General features: G+C 42.1%; 1 protein-coding gene across 4 annotated transcripts in view; it reads left to right on the forward strand.

The window, feature by feature from the left end:
- The window catches only part of LOC139211937 (histone deacetylase 7-like), a 41,559-nt gene that overhangs the window by 8,170 nt on the left and 9,833 nt on the right, over positions 1-23,556 (forward strand). Inside the window, exons 2-19 of one of the 4 annotated variants that reach the window (XM_070842376.1) lie at positions 9,428-9,612; positions 10,139-10,211; positions 10,729-10,843; positions 11,261-11,340; positions 12,318-12,431; positions 12,655-12,752; positions 13,140-13,223; positions 13,713-13,866; positions 15,509-15,768; positions 15,920-16,165; positions 16,543-16,741; positions 16,912-17,045; positions 17,163-17,283; positions 17,394-17,443; positions 18,698-18,805; positions 19,000-19,055; positions 20,259-20,346; positions 20,999-21,118. In XM_070842376.1, the coding sequence (XP_070698477.1) occupies positions 9,428-9,612; positions 10,139-10,211; positions 10,729-10,843; positions 11,261-11,340; positions 12,318-12,431; positions 12,655-12,752; positions 13,140-13,223; positions 13,713-13,866; positions 15,509-15,768; positions 15,920-16,165; positions 16,543-16,741; positions 16,912-17,045; positions 17,163-17,283; positions 17,394-17,443; positions 18,698-18,805; positions 19,000-19,055; positions 20,259-20,346; positions 20,999-21,118 (2,285 nt within the window). Of the gene's footprint in view, positions 1-9,427; positions 9,613-10,138; positions 10,227-10,728; positions 10,844-11,260; positions 11,341-12,317; positions 12,432-12,654; positions 12,753-13,139; positions 13,224-13,712; positions 13,867-15,508; positions 15,769-15,919; positions 16,166-16,542; positions 16,742-16,911; positions 17,046-17,162; positions 17,284-17,393; positions 17,444-18,697; positions 18,806-18,999; positions 19,056-20,258; positions 20,347-20,998; positions 21,119-23,556 lie in introns of all 4 variants that reach the window. The other 3 variants (XM_070842367.1, XM_070842383.1, XM_070842390.1) reach the window with 3 other exon arrangements.

A 23,556-nucleotide genomic window follows, 5' to 3' on the forward strand; every position in this document is an offset into this window, starting at 1 on the left:
CCACGAGGTCATGACCCACAATTAGTAATACCTCATTACCTGCCTGAGCTAATTGACTGTGTGTAACTTAAGGTGGCCCGCTAGTTATCTTAATCTGACAGGCAACATGACTGTTCTAAGGTGTCCAAATAGGATAAATAATAGTGTAATTATGGTATTAAGGCCTCATCGTGAGTGCCAGTGTAGAATTTCCTCCTGGATGTATTTTGTCCCATAACGTCACTGAAAAGTTTGACTCACTCACTACTAGGCAACAAATGTTTGGTTGTTTGATGGATCACAGAGTCGGCAGCTGTGTTTGAGTGTGTGTGCTGTATTATGACAGAAGTCGTAAAAAAAAAAAAAATGGTTAGATCCCACCCAAGCCTCTGCAGCCCAGAGAAAATGAAAACACACACACACACACAGACACACACGCGCGGCAGCCATGCGTGGAATAAAGTTCTCATGTGTCCAGGTTCCCTCTCTGGACAGGGTGAGGTCATAGCTTCGGTGCTGTTGCGGGGATACAGTTACATCAGTTTCATGTGGGCTATGCCAAAGGAATCGACACCACCTACACTCCTCTGCCTCCTTTCTGCTGCCTTTTAAATCTCTCCTTCATTTTTTCTCCCTCTCGTCAACTCAGATAACCAGCTAGTGATTGTTATTGCCCTCAGTGGGTACACATCTCCCCGTGTGCGCGCATGGTTGCGTCTCTGCTGCATGCAAACACTGTATCCAGGCATGTGTGTGTGTTTACAAAAGAGTATCACTGAATTAAGGCTTTCATCATAGTAACCGGGCCTTTATGCTGCGTGATCGGTGTCGTCTCGTTCAAACTGTGGGTCACGAAAGCCCCTTTTGCTCCACAAGCAGTGAGAAGCTTGGAGTTTGTCTCTGACGTCATCATGAACACTAAGTATACGCCTCATGTGGCTGGAGGTTCAAGTGAAACTTCACCACTGTCATCTAAGAGAAAAGGCAAAATAACCCCACTTGCACTGGAGATGTGGGAAGTCTGTCTCTCTGCTGGGTTTGTCTGCGTTCTCCAACACCAAAACATCTTGATGTCGACATAAGTCGTGTCTTTCCTCCTACAGCTGGCATCGGCTGTGAGTCACCCTGGCCCAACTAGTTGTAAGATAACACTTGCAATTAATTTAGTTGTTATTAGATGGCTGCACTGCGATGTGTTTGCTAGCAGTCAGGATTGTTTTGACTTGCTCTTGAGCTTGACCTAAGATGGGTTTCACTTTGCTGAAATGGCAACCCTCTAGTAGAGATTCACACTTATGTGAAACACTTTACACAAGCTGATTGTGTTTATTTAAAGCCTTACCTGAGCTCTCGTCTCAGCGTGTTGTTTGATACATTCTGTAGGGAAACAGGTTGAGAGGTGTGGTTTTGCTATTTTGAGTTTCAGCATACAACTATTTTACGGGGAAATAGCAGCCTTAGAATAATTTTGATGCTACACTGACTCGTGATAGGGAGAGTGGCGTCTTTTTCATCCCCTCTGCTTCCCAAACGTCTGTTCTTGAACTTTTTAACTTGGGTTGAGCAGGTACAACCTCCCAGGAGAAGTGCGTAATGGTGTATGGCACTACGTCACAAGCCACCAGCTTGGGTCTTCAGTTATTCATAAAAAGAAACTAGCTCGGTATTCTCAGTACAGACATCATGGCAGAGGCGAAGAGACGGGGAAGTTAATGGAGGAAGCTAAGAAGAAGAGATCTGGCTTTACGACAGCGTGTTGAAGTGAACTGCAATGTGAAACTGTAGGATACATACACAATGTGGCTTTAAGAGCCCTTTGTTATTAGTCTTTCTCTGTTTTATCTCATGTTAGTGGTTTGGAGGTAGGGGTTCAATAAAGATTATTTTTAATTTCATTGATTATTGAATTGATTATTTTTTTAAATGATTGATTAATTGTGTCATAAATGTTTTTTTTTAGAAAATTATGATCAATTCCCATTATGATTTTACAGACAGACTATCACTCCAAAACCCAAAGATACTACAGTTTACTATCATATATAGAATTTATAGATTAATCAATTATCAAAATAGACTTGGATTGATTAATCAGGCTAGTCAAGGCTAATCTAATCTAATCAATTAATCCATCAATTGTTAAGGTGTTGTGAGCTAATACTACAACTGCAACTAATTATTCTCATCATCAGTTAATTGATTAATTATCAATTAATGCATTGTCAGGTCTTCATTCCTGTTACAGTTTCCTGAAGTACAAGCTGATGTTGTCTTTTGTTGTCCAGTCAACAGTCCAAAAACATTTGGTTTTATTGCTTGAAAAATGACTAAAATGATAAACAAATAATCAACCAACATTTCTTGTCAATTAATTAAGATATTGATGATTTCAGCTCAAGATGGGACACACATTTACATTGTCTTTAATGTCTTCATCAAAATGAGCTGAAGACATGTTCAGTGGGCTGCTTTATTTTTTCATAGATGACTAAAATGAGAACCTTCCACCAGTTCCCCATTAACACTCACTTATTTCCAATGTATTTGACCAGTGGTTCAACCCTAGTTGAGTAAACACTGATAGAGAAGCTTGTTCTATTAGCTCCTTTATTGACCCCAGATAGGCCTTTACATTTATAATCAGAGGCCCAACAAAGTCATATGTAGTGATCAGGCCATCATCAGATAGCCATTCTGGGTATACCTTAATCAGAATCAGAATCAGAATTCCTTTAATAATCCCAGGGGGAAATTGCTTTTTGTTGCACACATCTCCAAAAGAATAAGAATAAACTTCAAACACAAAAGTAAAAAATATAAATATATAAAATTATGTATCAAAAATTGTTATTACAAATTATTACACAGAGGTAAATTATTGCACCAGGTGAGTGCTTAAGTGCTGCAGGCTAATTGTGAAAGTGAATATCAACCTTTTCCCAGGACAGATAACCTTTAAAAGTCCCCAGTGTTTCCCCAGTGTGAGCCACAGCAGTGCGCTGACAATAGGGACAGTGTTCTGGACCGGCCAGAGCCCCAGATCACATTTCCTGTTCCTGATTTAAGATCAACTCAGCTGACTACTGATACACTCTGCTCCTCAAAAACACGGCCATCGCTCTGCTTCTATATCATGCGAGTGTGTGTGTGTTTGTGTGTCACAGACAGAGAGAGAGGGCAGGAGATGGAGAATATTAGATGAATTAACAAAGTTCAAACAAAGACAGTAACTTCATCACAACCAGCAGTAAAAGCCGGGTTGTACCAGAAGACAGCAACCTTATTCCGACTGACTTGCAGGGAGTATTTTGAAACAAAGAAGCCCTTCTGTGTACATAGCTTTCTAACCTAGTGTGCAATCGCAGGCGGTTTTACACAGCAGACACATGGACGACATGAAGTAGGAAGTGGGCATGAGAACCTGTTCTCTCAGTCAAATCATCCTTATTGTAGGGGTTGGGTTTCTGCATGTAAAAACAACAAAATACATGTCTGTATTTCTGCCCGTACAAAGGCCACAACCCCCCCAGGTAACATCTGATTAGTTTAGCTTTATTTGACAGAGGTATTGCATATTAATAATATCTATAGAGCTAATGTTTGTGTTGAAAGCACAAACATTAAGAATAGAAGCATTGAAAATACAATCAACAATAAAAGCAGGGGAAATTATGCAGACACAAACAGAGCCTGCTGTTCATAGAGACAAGACAAACAGCTTGGATGACACACAAAATCAGTGTAGATGAGGTGCACAGATCACTGACCTGAATCAGGCCGTGCTTATTAGATATCATTCACTGTTTCTTTTGAAGTACATAAAGGAAGCTGGTGTTCAGGGGAAATGGTGTCTGAAGCCTTCATTTGCATAATTGAGGGCAATGTTAAGGTAGTATGTCTGTGTCTATGTGTCTTAGTGCTAATGTACTGTGTCATCACTGTCTGCTATGAACAGTGAGCACCTGTCAGGTCACTGAAGTACTATCAGTGTCAATTCTTTTAGCAGTAACACATATTGTAGTTGCGTCCCGAGGCAAGATAGAGTTTCGGTCTCATGCCAGCCTTATGACAGCACCCCGGACCAAATTTAGCTCTGTTTTCTCCCTTCCAAAAAAGATGACCCTTCGGAACCCGCGGGAGAAAAAAACGGAACCATTTCAACAATTATCAGTCTGTTTTGGTTGTGAGAAATCAGGCTGGAGAGTCACACCGAAGAGCGTGCTCGCTTGTGACACTCATATACACACAACTCCACAGTGAGATGGTGAACCCTGGTTTTTTTTCCCACACCGCCTCAGGGACACAACATCAAGAGAAGTCTTATATCTGTCTGACCCCTGAACTGCTGGTGGAAGAGGGTGGCAGGGACAGGACAAAACAGTGCTGATGATGACTGATGAGAGACAGAAAGAAAGAATAAGACGAGGCACTTAAGAATCTCATATTTGCTTGTGCTATCATCCTGTTGACAGTCAAGTCTAGTCAAGGAATTTGCGGCTCATGTTGTGGCATAATAAGTTGTCCCCCCGCTCCCCCCGGAAAAGGAAATGAGCTGTGCAGTATGCTTTATGTAGTTTATTGCATTGGTAAACACAGACTAAACATTTGATAATGACATTTTTTAACATCATGAATGTAACTGCAAGTAAATCTGCATCTATTCTGACAATCAAATAATCATTTATGTGACTTCTTCAGAGTCACTGTGATTGACATTTTCTTGCATCTTACAGCAAAACACTTAAACAATTAATCAAGAAAATGGTATGGAGGCAGGATACATTATGAATAAAATGTCATTATCACAGATAACAGTAACAGTTTAAAATTTTATAAAGTAAACTACATAGAAAATGTGTTAATTATTTGTAGCTATAATTTAAACAAGTCTGTAATGCATTTATGTTCTGCAGTGTCTGTTCACATATCTGCCAACAACATAGAGTATATGCCATTACTGTTGTAAACTTATATCATCCAGTATGATCAGCTCGCCCATAGTGGTCGGCTGTAGTAAACTCATTTTTTATCCACATCTATTTGGAGTAGAGCTGATAAACATGCGGTTATTGACAGCCACTTGCACACACGCCATACACATACTTAAGCATGTGTGGGGCAATTGGAAATGCTATTAATACACACATAAGCACACACACATGCCACACACTCATAAAAACAAGTGGTGGGATGCTATTAATATGTCGAGAAACAGCAACACACAAACGCAGTGTCATCAGAGATATGTGCACTTGCATGATTACACACGATAGCACAAGTGTTTACTGACAGGTGACACTAAAAATACACCAGCGCGGTTACATATACTGAAACTTGCACAAAGAGCCACAGTGTTCCTCTAAAAGAAACAAATGGACACTATTAATACACTGGCCCCAACACACGCCAGCACCGATGCACTGATACACGTGCACACGGACCCTCAACTGTCGCACAAGCAGATCCCACTTATGCAAACACAAAGACCTGCTGTGTACACTCAGAAGAAACAACTGCAAGCTATTAATATCTTGGCGCGTATAGGATGGACACACAAGCACACACACAAACACACATATGGATGCACACATACGAAGATTGATACTCCAGCTGCTCGGAAGCAGAGGGGGACTGAATGTCCCCAACAGCTGTGGATTCCTCTAAACGTAAGGACGGGGGTGGGACGGAGAAATGGACGGTGGGATAGGTGGTGGACTTGGGGGGGGGGGGGGGGACTGCCGAAGGTGGCCAGCATGGTGGAGCTGCAGTCACAGTATTGTGTGTGTGTGTGTGAGTATAAACTGAATGGATTCACACTCGGCACAAGTCGGCATGCTTGATAACTTACTAGAAACAGCGTTGACATTATTTGTTTATGTTGACATTTTGTGTCTGAACTCCTGCTCTTTCTGCTTTGTTGCTCATCTAACCAGGCATGAACTTCAGCCCTGCTGCCAGTGTTTATGTATACAAATAGTAACTAGCACTTACCGTGATGTGGGACTTCCAGACTTAACTCCAGCCAGTACCACTGTGGAGCTCACTCCAGCCCAACAATAAACAAAGCACATTTTAGGGCCTCAGTGTGGATATAAATACTGTTTAGGGACATCTGTATATCTCAAGCTGCAGAAATGAGCCCTTCAACCAAAATAGCAGTTTCTTCTTGCCTAAATGAACCAAGAGGATGTTATGGTGCAGACTAACTTTAGAAACAGGAAGTCACTGTTTCTGTGTAAGTGTGGTTTTGAGTGTGTGTGTGTGTGTGTGTGTGCATGTGCATGTGAGCGTGCGCCACTAAATCCTGTGCATGTGTGCAGGTGTGTGCATGCACTGTATGTCTGTGTGCTTCAGTGTGTTGCTGCAGAAGGCGCACAGAAAGAGGATGATGGTTGTGAAACAAATATGCTATTACAGAAACCAGAAGTTTGTCTCCTGCCTATTTTTAGCACCACAACGCTCAAATGAGAGATACAGAAGCACGTACACAGATCTTATCGCAATGCAATTCTCCTCCTCATAAATAGCATTTAGTTTAGCTTTAAAATACGCATCTTGCATTTTTAGAGAACAATTGATGAATAGCAGACCAGAGAGGACAATGCTGGCTAAAAATATCTGTACTATCACATTACTTTTTTTGTAATGTGATGATGAAACAAGTTCCTACTGTAAATGTCCTCTTGTAATAAACTCTTGGTAAGGTGATAGGGAGTAATCAGCAGCTTTTGAAACCTTTCAGGGTTGGGGTGGAGGAAACTATAGCTGTTTAGTTGTCTCTTTGAATGCAGCAGGCGCTGACAGAGCCGGTTTTGCGTCCAGTCAGATAATGAGTCACACTGTAAGTCTGCCTAAAGTCACGGCTTCAGTGTCAGAGAAAGAGTGCTCTTTTCTTCAAAAAGTTACAGGCAGAAAGATACAGAAAATGTGGTCAGTCAGTGTGGACCATTTGTTTCTGGGAGGACAATGTCACATTGTTGATATGTGTGGTTGCTGCAGCCTGGCCTTCTCTGTATTTTCAGGGTAAAAATATACCACAGGTGTTTCTTTTCTGTTTAGATGAGAGGACTGACTTCCTGATCATTTCCTCTCTCTCAGGGGGGGTGACTTGTTTGGTACTCGTGTGAGTGTGTGTGTGTGTATTTGAGAGAGAGAGTGTACGCAGATTATTTGAGTCCCCACCACCACCAACACCACAGTCCCGCTGCTACAGTGACTGTCTACATTTCCTTTAAAGCACACAGACATTCTTCTGGTAACACATAATGTTCTGCTGAAACGGGTACTTCCTGTAGCACATTTCACGTTTTTGGAAATGACAGTAAAAAAGCATGCAAAGCTTAAAAAAACAAAACAAACCTCAGCAGCTCCAACAGTGACATACTATCATGCAGGCAGGAACCAGCTGAAAGTGGGACAGGCTGAAATATTTCAGAGTCTCTGAGATTAAGTATTGTCTGACTTCCTTGAGTTACCTGGCTGGGTAGGATTCCAGTGACACCGAGAACTGTGCAGAGCAAGAAGCATGCAAATGACAGGCATGGTTTTTACTCAGCAAAGTTTTAGATTTCACTTTAAAACTTGTCTGTATTTTTGTTTTTCTCTGTCTCAGGCATACAGAAATGTTGAAAACACACAGCTGCCCTAATGAATGAACAGCGTTATTATGAACTCTATTGGGCCATCAAGCAGAACAACAGAACTGAGACTTGGCTTCAACTGATATTATCTCGTTCTGTAAATAGCTGCAGTCTTATTAACTCCCTGCCTGTTGTTTCATGTCCTGCAGTGTGTAGGTCTCACTTGACCTGCAGTAATAAGACCGTGAGAGTGTTCTCTTCTTCTGAGGAATTCTGTCAACCAAAGAACACCTTCACAGACGCTATTGTTTCTCCCTCAGAGTCAGTCTTGCTGTTGGAAATATTACCGTATGGCTCCTGCTGGAGGGAAGTTCTGTGGGACTTGACTTGTTGTGGGCTGTTCTGTCGCACTGCTGACACTTAGATCTGATAATGTTTAAATTTATGGAGGGTTGTGAGCTTCATTTAGGCCTGCGCACTGAAGACCAAGCCTTGTTGAATTCCACTTGACTAGAGTGTGCCTTATCAGTGTAGTTGGTTTGATAGTGTAATCTTGTATTTGTTAACTCCTGGATAACTCCTAAAAAAGATGAATAATTGCAATGCAAGTATGTTTCTGAGATACTGTGGTTGTGTTGTCATTGCAAAGTTTTCACAGTGTAACAACTCGTAGGGGATGCCAGTAAAGAAACGTCCACTTACAGGAATTATGTGAGTAATGTTGAGTAATATTTTGGGTTGCAGTCATTCGGGCGGACGGGTTCAGTAAATTTCCACATCCTTCCCTCCCTCCCACTGTCCCTCTACCCCAGAGCGAGCAAGGTGTCTCCTTCCATACTGTATCTGTGTATGCTTTTGTGTCAGTACAGAAACATTCCTCAGAATGTTTATTGGTTTCAGGTGTCGGTCACGCTGACACATGAAAACACTATCAAGTTATCAGTGAGCTTGCAAATGTTTTTGTATTGTTGTTATGGTGCAATGCAAAAACTTAAGGCTGATGCTTCCTTGCTACCAGTTATCATTAGCCTTGCTGTTTGATGCTTCATAGGTCATACCATCACGCCAATATTGAGCTATCTATGCTACAGTTAAATCATTCGAGATGAAAAGAAAGATTGTCTAACATATTCACAGTGGCCTCGGGATTGTATAAATGGATCAAAACCTTTTGGCACTCCCCTGCACCTATTAAGAGACATCTGTCTTTCATTAGGACACTAAAGCTTGGTTCAATTGTCTCACTCGTGCTAAATTTAGCTTTTTGATTCTTTTATTTTAGTAAAACCTGGAAGGGAGATGACAGATTGATGTACCTGACCTAAATGCCTCGACCACACAGTGTTCAAACCCAACTCCCCACCCTGTTTCCTTCATTCTTGCTTTCTTTTGTGCCCCTCCAACCCCAACACACACAAACACCCCTCTCTTTTGCTTCCCTGAATGCAGTGTTGGACAATGGCCAGTTCACTTGAGGCAGGAAGACTTGAATGAAATGAAATATGACTGGTGAACGTGCAGAGTTCAAGTACAAGTACACATCTGGGCATGCACTTGTGCCAAATAAACTGAGTGCACTCTTGATCGTGTTTATGTAAAGCGCAAGCAAACACAAACAACGCTCCAATTGTTCTTGGACTTTTTTCTGTGAAAATATGTTAAAAACAAGGGGCGTATCATTACTTGGAGATTTAGGATATTTGCACAACTTTTGATAGTCTAAATCTATAATGATGATCTACCTTTCACCAGCATACAGGACATTGAAAAAAATAATCACATTTTATGCCATAAAAAAAACTTATTCTACATTGACAGAGTAAAAGAAATGAATACGTTCTTTCTCCGTCTGTCTCTCTCTCCTGTAGTGGATGTGATCATCAACAACCGCCTTTCATCATCCATACATGGGGAGCAGCCCATGGACCTCAGCGTGATCCAGAGGTTTTTACATCCAGGCCCAGATTCGGCCATGCAGGGCCCCCACCCTCCCTTCTACTTGGAACGTCTCATATCTCAGCATTGCCCCCAGTTTTCCCAGCAGCACTTGCAGGTAAGGGCAAACTTGTGTGCCAAGAGGATAACACTCCTGAGCCAGTTTAGGTGGAAGGTGGCAAAGGAAAGTTGGGTTGGGTGATATAGTGAATACATCATCTAAATCTATGATTTTTTGTTGTTGTTGTTGAAATTATCACAATAAGCACCTCAATATTTCAGTATCACATCTGACAGCATTGGCTACATCAGCATTTTATTTGGTTGAGTGTGAGATACACAGAGTGAAAGGCAGATGGACGTGCTGCCACAAGAACCACAAGACCAACCCAGCTGTTTAATGCTCATCAGAAATGAGCAAGAAGTAGGTCTGGTATCTGTAAACAGACCACCTTCTCAGCCTCATAATCTGATCGATGCTGACTGGTGCTGCACTTCTATTGCTGTATTTCTATTGTTTAACATCCATCGTTTAATGTAATGTAACTGCGCAAGTTATGTAGCAGTATTTGTTTTTTGGTTCAGAAAATGTGGCAGTAGCAATGCTAGCAGTGCTAATGTCTCCTTTTTTTTTCTCCTCTCAGTATAACATTGAACATAGGCAACGAGAGATGGAGGAGGAGAAAAGAGAAGAGCTACAACAGCTGATACGAAAGGGTAAACATGAGCACAGTGAGTATGACATGTAATGTGTTTCTGAATACTGTAACGTCTTTTTGTAGATTCAATGAAAGACCATCTGCTCGCTGACATGCTCTTCATCTGAGTCATAGCACACTGTAGATTTCAATGAAAAAGAGGGGGATTTCCAACTGTACTCAGATGCATTCTCAGATTCCAACGAAATGTGTACTCATATCAAACCAAAGTCAAACAAACACTTGTTTCAGGAAACACTTGGCGCTGCTTTTATTTTTGCCATGAAAAGGAAATGAAGAGAGCATAGAAGAAAGTGACAAATATCCTGGATCCTACTTCAGACGTCTCCTGACTTCTTTATGATACTTTAGTAATAAACAGGACTTTCTGAGGAAGAATTATTCAGACTTCAAAACATGTTTACATTATTTTATATTCTCAGGCCCACTGCTGGCTATAGGTCGACATTTTGTGTGGCTGTATGTGATCCAAATCCCTGTGTTTTTCCTGATGAAGTGGCTTTATTGACTGCTAGGTGCTATAGCCAGCCCTCTGGTGAGGCAGAAACTTCGGGAACACATAATTATGAAGAGCCAGCCCACCCACGACAGGGTTATTCCCAACAGCAACAGTCCTACATCAGGATACAGGTGAGAGAGACAAACAGGACAACGTTTTTCAAAATAGAACTTAGACCATGAGAGCTTCCAATAGAGCTGCAGCAATTAATCAATTATCAACTTTTAGATTAATCTCAAACTATTTTGAAAATCGGTAATTTAAAGTTTCTTTAAATTGTTTCTTTAATCCTTTCTGACAGTAAACTGAATATCTTTAGGTTGTGGACGAAACAAGGCATTTGTCACCATTTTCTGACATTTTATAGACCAAATAACTAATCAATCGATGAAGAAGATAATGATCAGATTAATTAGCAAAGAAAATGATCATTAGTTGCAGTCTTAGCTGCAAACAGCATTGATATCACAGAAAATAACGTTGACATTTTATTGTTGCAACTATTAAGTATTGCAATGATGTTAAAATAACAGTATTTGGTTATCTAGGCTCCAGGTTCCTGACATGTCCCCTCAGCCTCAGCCACCATCCTGTGACCAGCGTAAAGACCTCCCCCTGCGCCGGACAGGTGAGACACCTCTGGCTGTTTGTGTCTGTGATGGGGGTTCCCACCCCGAGGTTAAAGCTGTGAAGGTCACTGGTGATTTTCCATCTCAGGTCTGTTCTCTTGCAGTGCACTCTGTGTAATTTGAGTCAGACTCAAAGTCATCTGACTGCATAGCTCAGTGGGATATTTTGTTCAGTGTGATACCTTTCACTGTCTCAGCAAACTGTCATTACATTACATATTTGGGCCCAGAGGATGAAAAAACTGTGGGAGAGAATACATGTACACAAGGGTGTCATTTCCAGTGAGACGAGGGAAACTCATTAAGAACCAGGCCTGCAGGGTGCTTAAGAGAGACCGAACAGCCATAAAAACAACAGAGACAATGAGACATAAAGACCAGAGCGGTTACATAACTTGAACCAAGGTATGTGTAAAATGAACTGCGTGAGAGTCCAGAGCAGGTCTCCTTCACTGTGTGAATGAGAATGGGAGTGGTTTCGTCTTCCTGTACATATCTGCGAGTACAGTATCCATTCAAAATGCCATTATTTATTTGCGTTGCCCTAGAACCCTTAGGTGGCAGCACACACACACCCTCCAGTGCTTTTTTTGGCTTAGTGACAACACAAAGCTGCCTTTTATCTGCTGTGAGCCAGCCGCTGATTTATTGTTTTGTTTGGGCTTATTGGAGCCTGACCAATGTAAACATGGAACTTTTTTATGCTATAGACGAGGGTTGAGATATTTGCTTGGTTCAGCTGTGCTGCAAATTGCTTTAACTTGGTTTTGTTATGGAAATTGAGTGCATCATTACAGCGATTACAATGCTGAATCGGAGCATTCTTGCTGATGTCTGCTTATCAAGTTCTGTGGGTCTTAAAAGCTGTCGATATCTGTCCTTTTTGACACCGTAGGGATAAATATGTCCATTATGTTCACGTGTGTATTTGTGCTTCTCCACGCATTCATTTGTGTGTATTTGCGTGTGTGTGCAGTCTCTGAGCCCACTCTGAAGTGGAAGATAAAGAAGCTCATCAGTACAAGGCCAAACCCGCTGCAGCGTAAGATCAGTGCCCCTCCCACTGTCAAGCACAGGACAGAAACTCTAGGTAGAGTATCTACATTTATCCGGAACAATCTCATGTTCGTATGCTTCTGTTTTATTTGCTCTGCTCTTTGTTCATGCAAAGTTAATGCTGCTTTGATGTGCCATCTCTGTCTCTGTTACTTTTCAACACACAGCCCTTTAAAGTAATTTAAACACATACTTTTGATGACACTTGATTCATTTTCCAATTTGTTTTGTGCGTCTTTTGGGCCGTATGAACACAGACTCCTCCCCCAGCAGCAGCAGCACGCCAGCATCGGGCTGCAGCTCACCCAATGACAGCCTCCATTCGGAAAACGGGGCCCTCCCACTGGTTCAGGAGGTGAGCCCCTCTGTCACACTTATATTATAGCAATTTAGGAGACTCACATTAGCAAATGTTAAGTGCTGAGGTTAGTGTTCAGTGTCCTGTTACCAAATGTTTCCTAGAAAACATTTGGTTTCTTATTTTAACAGTAAAAACATATAGTCCTTTGTACATTACTTGATTGGGTTTATCTGTCTTTAATACATTATACAAGTTGTGTATAATAACCATTTTAATCAAATTAGAGCCTACCACCTGTGATGAAGTTGATATACAATACCTTAAGCCCGTTGCTCTCAGTATACGGCACAATGGAGAAAGTCAAATAAACATTCTTATGTAAATGTGTATTCTGATGTTTTTATGTTGGACATTGAATGAATATGTTATTGTCTCATTCAGGCACAGAGGTTGCTGCTGAAGGATTTCACGTTGCCCACCAGCCCCACTGCCATGCCCAACATCACTGCTGGACTTCCTGCACAGGTGAGCAATGACACCTTCCAGGGTCTCCTTCAGAAACACTATCTAAACTGCTGATATTTTATTTCACATCAAAAACTGCAAATGTTTTTCTCAATCATACAACAGTTCAGTATATGAATTACACAATTTACAGTCTCTCAGATGCACACCCATGCTATAAATGTATATGTATCTAAGAGTGAATATCTAAATAGTGTGTGCACACTTGAACGCTTATAGAAACTTGAGGTATTTTCAGGCTTTCACTTCCCTTTTGACGTTTGTGGCGCTTTCATATCTTCAAAATCAGTCATGTGGTAATTTACTCACTTGATGACGTTGTTAACGGCTTTGTTTTTGAGTCTATCTCTGCTCAGTCCATTAAGCCCTTTGTGCTAACCCTGCATTTTGCTTATTTGTGTTAAGCTGTAACCATGACACAAGTTTCCCTAATTCCTTGTAACCCCTGCAGCAATGCTTACCATCACCTCTCCTTTCCTCTTTCCCAAGACTGACCTGCGAGTAGCCAGACAGTTGGCGTTATCTGGTCTGCATCCCGTCTACCTGCCTCTGGAAGGAAACAGTTCAGCCCTGGCTCAGCGCCTGCAGCCGGTGCTCATACTGGAACCTCATACCGGACTGGTGCACTCCCAACTTGTCTCTCGTGAGTTGTGTAACTGTGAATGATTTGTGCAGCAGAAATAGAAATTCCTCAGTATGCACGTATACAGAATGCATTGGGACATGCAAGTGACAACAAAAAAGAATGTGTATACATAGACATAATTCATTGTGGTACAACTTAAATAAAAGATCAAGGGACTTTACTTTGAAGCATTAGCATTTAATTTGTTTTCAGTAATCAGGAAGTAAATACATATATAGCAAAACAGTCACCTGTGATGGGCAATGACCCACATGAGTGGTCAGATTTAGTACCAACAGCCACCCAGACTACTTTTGTTATCATTGTCACAGTTAAGGAGGGTTTCATTAAGGGATTCAACCAGAACAGTTTGTTAGTATATGAAGATGTACTGTGCCCTAATGCACCAAAAGAGAACCACAATTCTCTGGAGCACTGAATCACAGGCAGAGAGGGACCACAAGCTTGTACCTGTCTGCAGTGAATGGATGGTTGGAAGTGTTAGAGATGACACAGGTAGAAAATTCTTAGAAAAAATCCTGACAGCTTATGTCAGTGTGATGTTATTTTGAAATGAAAGATGATCGCTAATAGTTGATGCAAGGGATCTTAGTTAACTATTATGCTGAGGTGAAAGAGGGGAAGCTTGATAGCTGTCGTCTTTTTGGGGTGCACCATAAACAAAAACCTGGAAATATCTGAGTTGATCTTGATTTAAGCGCTTGGTTCAAAGGCTATCCACTGAATAATGTCCTGCTTCCAGAGCTCAATCTTAATGTCCTGAATGTCCTCATCAGGTCAGAAAGAACCTGTCACTGCAGGTCTTTAGATTTTTTCTCTTTGTTCGCAAAGACAACAGGAATGCACTACATTTTTTGTGGTTGAGAGACAATAACAATTTGGTGAATTACATTTACACATTTTTTTTTCATTTGGCAGACATGAATAGGACAGGAACTTGTAGACGGACAAAGATGGCAGGACATATTATGGGAGCTCAATAAGCACAATTTTCCTCTCCGTCATACTTCAGATTCACTTTGTCTGCAAACACTGAGCTGTGTGTTTTTTTGGACAAAACAAATAAAGGCAAATGCTGTTTGTGGGCACGTCAAAGCACCCTCTGCAGAGGGTCCTACCAAAGTCAGTTTTGTCAAACCAGCATTAATGTCTTCAGTAACAACTGCACTTTTCTATCAAGTCAAAATGTCCGCTGTGGAAAATGAAACATTTTAAATCAGAGACTGTAGGACCATCAATGTCCTCTGCCTTGTACCTCGTTTCTTTTGCCTGAATATTATAAACAGCCCAAGGGCACCCTCTTTTGGATTTTGACAGTGCTGCAGTTTCACTTAAAAGCAAAAATATGCTGTAAATGTAAGCAATACCATCATTGTTGAGTTCTACAGTAAAACTATAATGTAAATATAATGATGTTTTTTTTTATTTCTTTGACTTCACTCTCAATTTTCTTTCTCTCTTTTCTTTCCCTTACACCCTGTTTTTCTCTTTCCATTTCTATTATGCTTTCCTCTTCCTTATTTTACTTTGTTTTTTATGCGCCGGTTGTCATGTTTATCCCCTTATGTACCATTCCTCCTCCGTCTTCTCTCTGCAGCTGTCTTTATTAACCTGCCCCTCTCTCTCTTCCTCTCTGCAGTTCATGGTTTGAGCTCCATTCCTCTGCAGCAGCAGCAGCAGCAGCAGCAGCAGCAGCAGCCTCACCTGTCCAGAAGGGAAGGCGTGGTTACCTTGCCCTCCCACAGACCCCTGGAGCGAACACGCTCAGAGCCTCCGCCCTACAGCCACTCACCCCTTTCTCTGCATGCCAGCCATCACTCACACACCCAGCATCAGTTGCCACAGGTATACCACAAGGGTGGGCTGGAGCGGTTCAAGCAGCATGCATACCTGAGCAAGGTGAGAGGGTGGAGTCATCCAGGGCACTTTTGCGTGGATATCCATTATTTTATTTAGATTAATACTAAATACAGATACAAATGTATGTTAAAGAGATAGTTTTAGCAACTTTAAGATTTGTAAACATTGTAAAACTTATACCTTATATCAGCTGACAAGCAAGTCCATTGAGAAGCCTCGTCTGACACAGATCCCATCAGAGGACATGGACCTGGAGGAGATCGGATCAGGGTCAGGTTCGGGGCCAGGGTCCATGTGCAGCTCAGAGCCAGGCTCAGTGTGCGAGGACAACTACCGCCGGAGACAGAGCACCACCAGCACAGACTCAGTTTACGACACAGAGTCCACTACCTCCTCACGGGAGAGCTTGATCGAGCCCTCACATTCCCTCAATCAGGTACTTATATAAACTCACATCGTCCCACTGGTTACGTAAGCACGTGTATCACTTTTCTTTACATGAATTCACTTGTTTGAACCAGGTTTGTACCATCAGAGGGCGCTGTAGCTTTACTTATACTTTATTTATACTACATGAGAAAAGTGAGAGTTGCAGTATTGTGGCTCTGTGCTTGGCAATGCTGAGTTTTCTTCATCAGTTGCCTTTTCCAGACAAGCAGTATTAAATTGGCCAGGTAATGAGTCGTTACAGTGTACTGGAGTGAGGCATTCGACTTATGATTATGAGGAAGTTATTCTTTCCCACATGCTTCTGCTGATCAATGTGCCTTTATTCACTGTTCTCCTCTTCACCCGCTGCCCTGGGAACCACAGAGGCAGGTGATTCTTAGACCAGGTCCCCAGTTGGATCCCCTCGGTGTGCCTGCCCTCATTTGGCATCACCAGCCTCTTGTTCGGACGCAGTCCTCCCCAGCCTCCACCTCTTTGCCTCCTCCTCCACATCCACCCACCACCATCCCTTCCTTGTCGCTGTCCAGCCCTGCTGCAGATGTCCAGCTGCGCTTCACCACAGGTGAGAGACACTTTTGTCATCAGGAATTTGTGAAAAGAAGCCACGAATCTCATTACCCACATTTTTTAGTTAAAATTCATATATGATTGGATAATGAAATACCAAAGAAGGAAATTAAGGATAAGAAGTGATGTGTGTGTGTGTGTGTGTGTGTGTGTGTGTGCATCTAGGTCTGGTTTATGATGCTCAGATGCATAAGCACCAGTGTACCTGTGGAGACAACAGCCGCCACCCTGAGCATGCTGGGAGGGTCCAGAGCATCTGGTCCAGACTGCAGGAAAGAGGTCTCAGGAGCCAGTGCGAGGTACGCACATACTCACACACACTCACACACACACTACGCATCCTGGCTGATACATAACCCGAGAGTCAGTATTATAAGCAATATATACCAAATCTGTGTGTGTGTGTGTGTGTGTAGCGTATACGCAGTAGGAAGGCCACTCTAGAAGAGCTCCAGTCAGTCCATTCAGAGAAACATGTGCTTCTGTTCGGCGCCAACCCGCTCAACCGTCTCAAGCTGGACAGCCGCAAGCTGGCAGGTAATATCAATAACAATCATGAAACAATGTTATTAACAATGCTTTAATAATGATCATAATAATTAGATAAACATCCATGACAACTGAATGCCATCAATTATCTTCTGCAGGAATCTTATCTCAACAGATTTTTGTGATGTTACCATGTGGAGGAGTTGGGGTGAGTACGCGCACACACACACACACACACACACACACACACACACACACACACACACACCACAGACCCCTTTAAAACACAAGTCATGTGGGAATATTTCCACTTATCTAATTGCATTACAGCACAGCAAACATTACATGGCTGATTATGCCTCATTACACAATTAAGCTAATAATACCACAAATTGCTAATGCTGTTGTTTTTGGCTACAGTCACTTTGAAAGCCAATCAGAAATCAAAGGCTGTACAAAGGAGAGATGCGTAGGGCAAAAGAGAAGATGAAGGGAAGAAAAAGGGTACACATAGAGACTGCAGCTTGGAGGGGTGAATGCTAGTGGAACTGGACGTTATTCAGAGGGAACGGGTGTGGTAATGAGAATACAGAAGAAGAAAAAGAAGAGAAGATGAAAGGAGAATAGATTAAATTTAACAAAGGACTATGAAAAAAGGAACAATGAAGGGGGATGAAAAGGACCAAAAGACATTTTCTCCTCTGAAATATCGAAACACAGATGATAATGCCCATGAGAAACTGTTTTAAAGCACAGTGAGAAGAGAAGAGAAGAGAAGAGAAGAGAAGAGAAGAGAAGAGACAGATATGAGAGTAGAAGAGAGGAGAGGAGGTGGGAGAAGAATAAGGGGGCAGGGTGTCAGTTGATAAGACGACTGATCTGCCTGGATTTCCGGCCCTTGGCTGCTCTGGTGAAGTAGGGTGATTGGATCAAGATGGCAAAGTCAGTGATAAAAGAAATTCCTCTGATTTCATTGTTCCACCGCAGCAAACCACCAATTTGAGTTTTGAAGCATGAAGTACCATTGAAACAGAAGATGGGGTAAATAGAGTGAATAGATGCAACAAAGAGAAGAGAAGAATCTCTCAGCAATTATCAGTATCTACAGAAGTTAATATCAGTCACATGTTTTTCTTGGTTTGGTGTTTTAACCCAAGACTAACTTTTTATGTAAGTTATGATAGAAAAATAAAAGAAGTGCAGTAAAAAGTAAACTTTAGTTAATCTGATGAATGTAGAACCTGATGACTGAGGACTTTCAGTGGGGCTGTCAGGTTAAATTCTCCAAACTGGTCTGTCAAGACTGAGTCCACATTTGGTGATTCTGAAACTAATTGCTAAATAAAGGGGCAGCAACTTTCTAACCACTCGAACAGAGGTAGTTTTTGTTTGCATCTTCAGTTAACATCTTTGGCTGACTTTTGAGCTGACTTTCCGTGTCCCATCACCGTTTCACTGACAGGTAGATATCGATACCATCTGGAATGAACTTCACACATCAGCAGCTTCCCGTATCGCTGCAGGATGTGTCACAGACCTGGCACTGAAGGTGGCGCAAGGAGAGCTGAAGGTGTGTCTTTGTTACCAAATACCTTATCAGCAAATACCATGTGTTTTCGCAGGAATATCAGAGCTGCAGTGTAACAGGTTGTGGGCTAAACAACCATTAAATACAGTACGTGGTCGCTTTGGTAACAGTAAATACAAGAGCAACCAGGTGTGAGCTTAAAGATGTGAACTGTGATGATTGCTCTCCTCTCACAGAATGGTTTTGCAGTGGTCAGACCCCCTGGACACCACGCAAGCCACTCCTCTCCTCTGTAAGTACAGCAGCATACCACACACACACACACACACACACACACACACACACACACACACACACACACATACCAGGAGCCAGGAGGTCTCAGCAAAGTGTTTCAAAGAATTTATTACAGATCAGCTACACCTCTGAGTGAGTTAGAGAAAGAGAGAAAGAGAGAGAGAGCCTACTTCTCTCACTCTTAATGTGCGTGCGTGTGTGTGTGTGTGTGTGTGTGTGTGTGTGTGTGTGTGTGTGTGTGTGTGTGTGTGTGTGTGTGTGTGTGTGTGTGTGTGCGCTACCTGCCTGATGCCCAAGGCGAACTACCTCCTTCACTCAGTTTCTTTTAAACTTTCTAGACACAGAGCACAGCACCTCAAAAAGAACTGTGCATGTGTGTGTGTGCACTGTATGCGTATCCTTGTGTGTGTGTACGTGTGTGTGTGGGTGTGTGTCTTTGATAGGAGGCATTAGCCAAGTAACCACATTCAGCTGGGACTGTATGTGTGTGTGCTCAGCAGTACTTGTCACTGGTTATTTATGGGATGATAATGACTTTTCTTGATTGGACATCAAATATGATATACCGTCCACAAACACACACACACACACACACACTCACAGTTTACGACCCGTGCTGACACTGCCACTTTCAACATTCTTCCATTGTTTTTCATACATCAACACTTTTTTTGCATACCTTTACTGTTGACAGAGAGGGTTGAGGGAACTGCTGCGCCAAGTTGTGAGTTCATTTCTCTGAAATCATCTCGTACGTCCTGACTCACACTGTTATCGTTCGGAACGTGGAGTGAATTTGATGCTAAGCCTCGTCTTTTGTTTGTCAAAAAATCTGTGGTTTCTGCATTTCTCAGGAGTGCAAGATTTTATACTCAGCATAATGTTCTAATATGAAAAGTCATTTTTGTTTGTCAGCATTGGAAGATGAAATACAAAACAACTTGAAATGAGCATCCTCATTTCTCAGATATTTGCAATAAGTGTTTGCCTGGCAGGAGTTTCCCTCTGTGACTTGCACATTAGAGTGAGTCCTGAGATTGTCACAACCTGAACTGAAAAGCCACCACATGATGCCGCAGAACTGGAGACGTGTCTTAGAGGTTCCTAAGGTCCATATGGTGATTCTATGATATTAATTTGCTGTAGATGTTCTTATAAACACATGTGGCTGCCTTGCCTCCTTTTTGTTTGTCCACAGGGGCTTCTGTTTCTTCAACTCTGTGGCAATCGCTGCCAAGCAGCTCCAGCACAAACTCAACGTCAGCAAGATCCTCATCGTGGACTGGGTGAGTGTGCGTCGCATGACCAGAATCACTGGTCTCCACATGGGCATGAACAAACTGAGAGAAACCCGCACATGCATGTGCAAACAAATGTATCGAGGGCACAAATGAGGCCCAGGAGCAGAGCAGCCCGCCCTCTACAGTAGCACTCGTATTCATCATTTACTTCATTTAGACGCTGTTATCTCTGGTCTCCATGTGTGATCTGAACTGTCCCGTATGCTTAGAGCACACACACAGCGTCGCACACAGCCATATGGACTCACGCCCACACACACACGTGCAGATATTGATCCGCAGCCAGGTGGTCGTCTCTGTGCACCACGTTTTTGTATATGAGCCTACACTGTGTCTTTACTCATACCGTTCTCTCTGACATGTTACAGCATCAAACATGAACTACTACCTGCCTCATCAAGAAGCTTTTAAGATTAAAACCCATTTGCCATTGACAAAGAAAAGCCTTGCATGTTTTACAGATGTGACTCTTTGACATTTTGGGCTCGATTTTTTATATATGCCTTATAAGAAGGAAATTCTTGTATTGTTGTTCTCAACAAATATGTAAATCTGTCAAGTTTTTAATCGCGTGTAAAAACTTGCTTTGTCCTTCGTGCTTAGCAACCTCCTAACTTGTCGTCCAATCATTGTCCAGGATGTTCACCATGGTAACGGCAGCCAGGAAGCCTTCTATAATGACCCCAGTGTGCTGTACATCTCTCTACATCGCTTTGACGATGGGAACTTCTTCCCTGGTAGTGGACATCAGAGTGAGGTGGGTAGTCCTCCGCAGCAGCGCTGTGTTGTTCTGCTTTTTGTTTGTGTTGTCAAGGCGATGTCTCAGTGTTTGTGTGTGTTTGTATTGCGCTGCATGCACCTAGATTCTCGTGATAACAATAGCTTAAGAACAACACATGAGAAACTTTTAAACTTGTGACACAGGTTCTCTTTGTTAAGGAGTTGATCTGAGGAGATTGTCTGAGTAGACTGAGCAGATATACATATACAATACAGCCATTATATAATAATAATAATAATACCACCTATGTCTTTTGTGAAGATAAATATGTTGGTATAGACATATTTGGTAATTATGTGATTCCAGTAGGACATTAGGGAGCTTAAGAGCCTTGTGTTTAGCAGATACTTGTCAAAACAGGAAGAATGATTGTAACAATAGATCCAGGAATAATTGTCATGATTTAAAGCCCCAATTACAACCACAATTTGGTCATGATGACTTTCACTGCACTGGAATAAAGTGAAACAGGTTAGTATGCATATGTTATCCTGCATTGCACAGCGGTTTAGGATTAACATCTTGCCTATGACTGGGCTTCAGACCAGTCCAAGCAGTCACAATTACATCATTGCACCACATCTTGCATTGTCTTTGTTCATGTAGCAGCTTTTTGACTTATTCAACATGACATTTCCAAATACTGCAAACGTGTTTATCCAATGAATTCGCCGTCAGCCCATCACACTTTGATTTTGTGTATCTACTGTAGGTTTATTTCCATAGTTTATTTGAGAAACTTCAGGGCTTTGGATGTCAGGACTTTACAACAGGATGTGTACAGTCAAATTGCATGCCTATGTTTGAATACAGGAAATTGAGATGCCTATGAATTCTGCCTGCGGTCTTACCAGAAACCAAGTGTGATGACTATCCCCAGTCAGACACATTGACCCCAACCCACGGTGGCATTCACCACCCATTCAATCCCCCACATCCCCTCCTCGTATTCTCCCATCCTCCCCCACAATAATGAGGATAAAATAGTCAATGTTTTCCCATAAAATCCCCTGATGAGGGACGCTACATAAAACGCTCTGCTGACTTGGATGTGGCTTTGCCTTAAGTGGCCCCTCAACCTCTGTTGAGCTGTGTGGTAAACCTCTGGAGTCTCGCTGTCCCCCGTGTAGGTATATAACGCACCATGGGGTAGCGGTGTGATGTCATAGCCATAACAGTGAGTGCAGAGTACCACACAGAAACCAGCGAAGGCCTAATCCAGTCCAGCAACTCTTGAAACATGAAAGAGAGAAAGAGGACAGAGAGGAGTGCAAGAGACTTGAAGCAATAGCAGGAGTTGTGTGTGTTTGTGCGTGCAACTATGTGTGTGTGCGTGTGTGTGTCCATGTGCACATGCGTGTGCATGCGGGTACATTACGAGTTGGCAGAGGACAGGAGGCCTCATGTGTTTTTAGTTTGCCCTGTGAACATCCCGTCCACTGAGAGAAGAATGGAGACAGACGCTCTGCGATGCTCATCAGCATTCTTTCAAACATCCTCTCACACCCATACACACACACACACATTTATACACATACACACACACAAAGGAAATTACCACGCCTTGCTGCCAAGAGTATGTCAATCAACCTCCTCATTCTCCCCTCAAACTGACACATTGACTGATGGCGAAGGGCTTAGAGAGCAGCTAAGTGGCTGCTAGCAGGACTACAAAGAGAAAGGCAGGAATCCTTAAACCTTCTTTCCAAGACCCGGGCCTCAGTTCACTCTGCTCCAAATATGTGAGGTCAAAATGAGACAACCTCCTTCAACTCTGCCTGGCATTTTGGCAGTACACACCAATCTCAATACAGCTAAAAAAACATATAAAGATCATTTACAATGTAAAATGTACATGTAAATTAGTGATGATGAGTATTATACCATATATGTTTTATTTGACATTTTATATATACCAAACCTACTAAATTTCAATGCCCAGAACACAGAATATACAGTCGTTTATGTTACATGAAAATAATATATTTTCAATATATAAATAGAGCATTTTACTACATTCAGAATGTGATTCTAATACAGCGTTGTTTATAGATCAAGGAAAAGTTGCCAAATGTGAAATATTTCCCAGTATAGCTGTTGCCTCAAGCTTGGGAATCATAAACGGGTGAAGCTCTGTTGTGGCTCAGAGTGATTTATAAGACCATTTGACAAATTGTATCAAAATCAAAATGGAGGGACAGGGGTGTTGAATTAATAGCCATCCGTCTTTCATTTAGGAATCATAATCACTCCCTGGTGTTGCCTTAAAGACGTTCAGTCACTTTTCCTCAATTGCTGCAATGCAAGGTTTTGCAACAGCCGTGCTGATTTTGTGAGCTTTTGACACAAATCTGTCACCGTCACGCCGTTTCTCAACTTTCATTGGGACTCATTAACTTTCTTGATTCTCACAG

Source organism: Pempheris klunzingeri, chromosome 2 (genome assembly GCF_042242105.1).
Source record: "Pempheris klunzingeri isolate RE-2024b chromosome 2, fPemKlu1.hap1, whole genome shotgun sequence".
Classification (NCBI taxonomy): Eukaryota; Metazoa; Chordata; class Actinopteri; order Acropomatiformes; family Pempheridae; genus Pempheris; species Pempheris klunzingeri.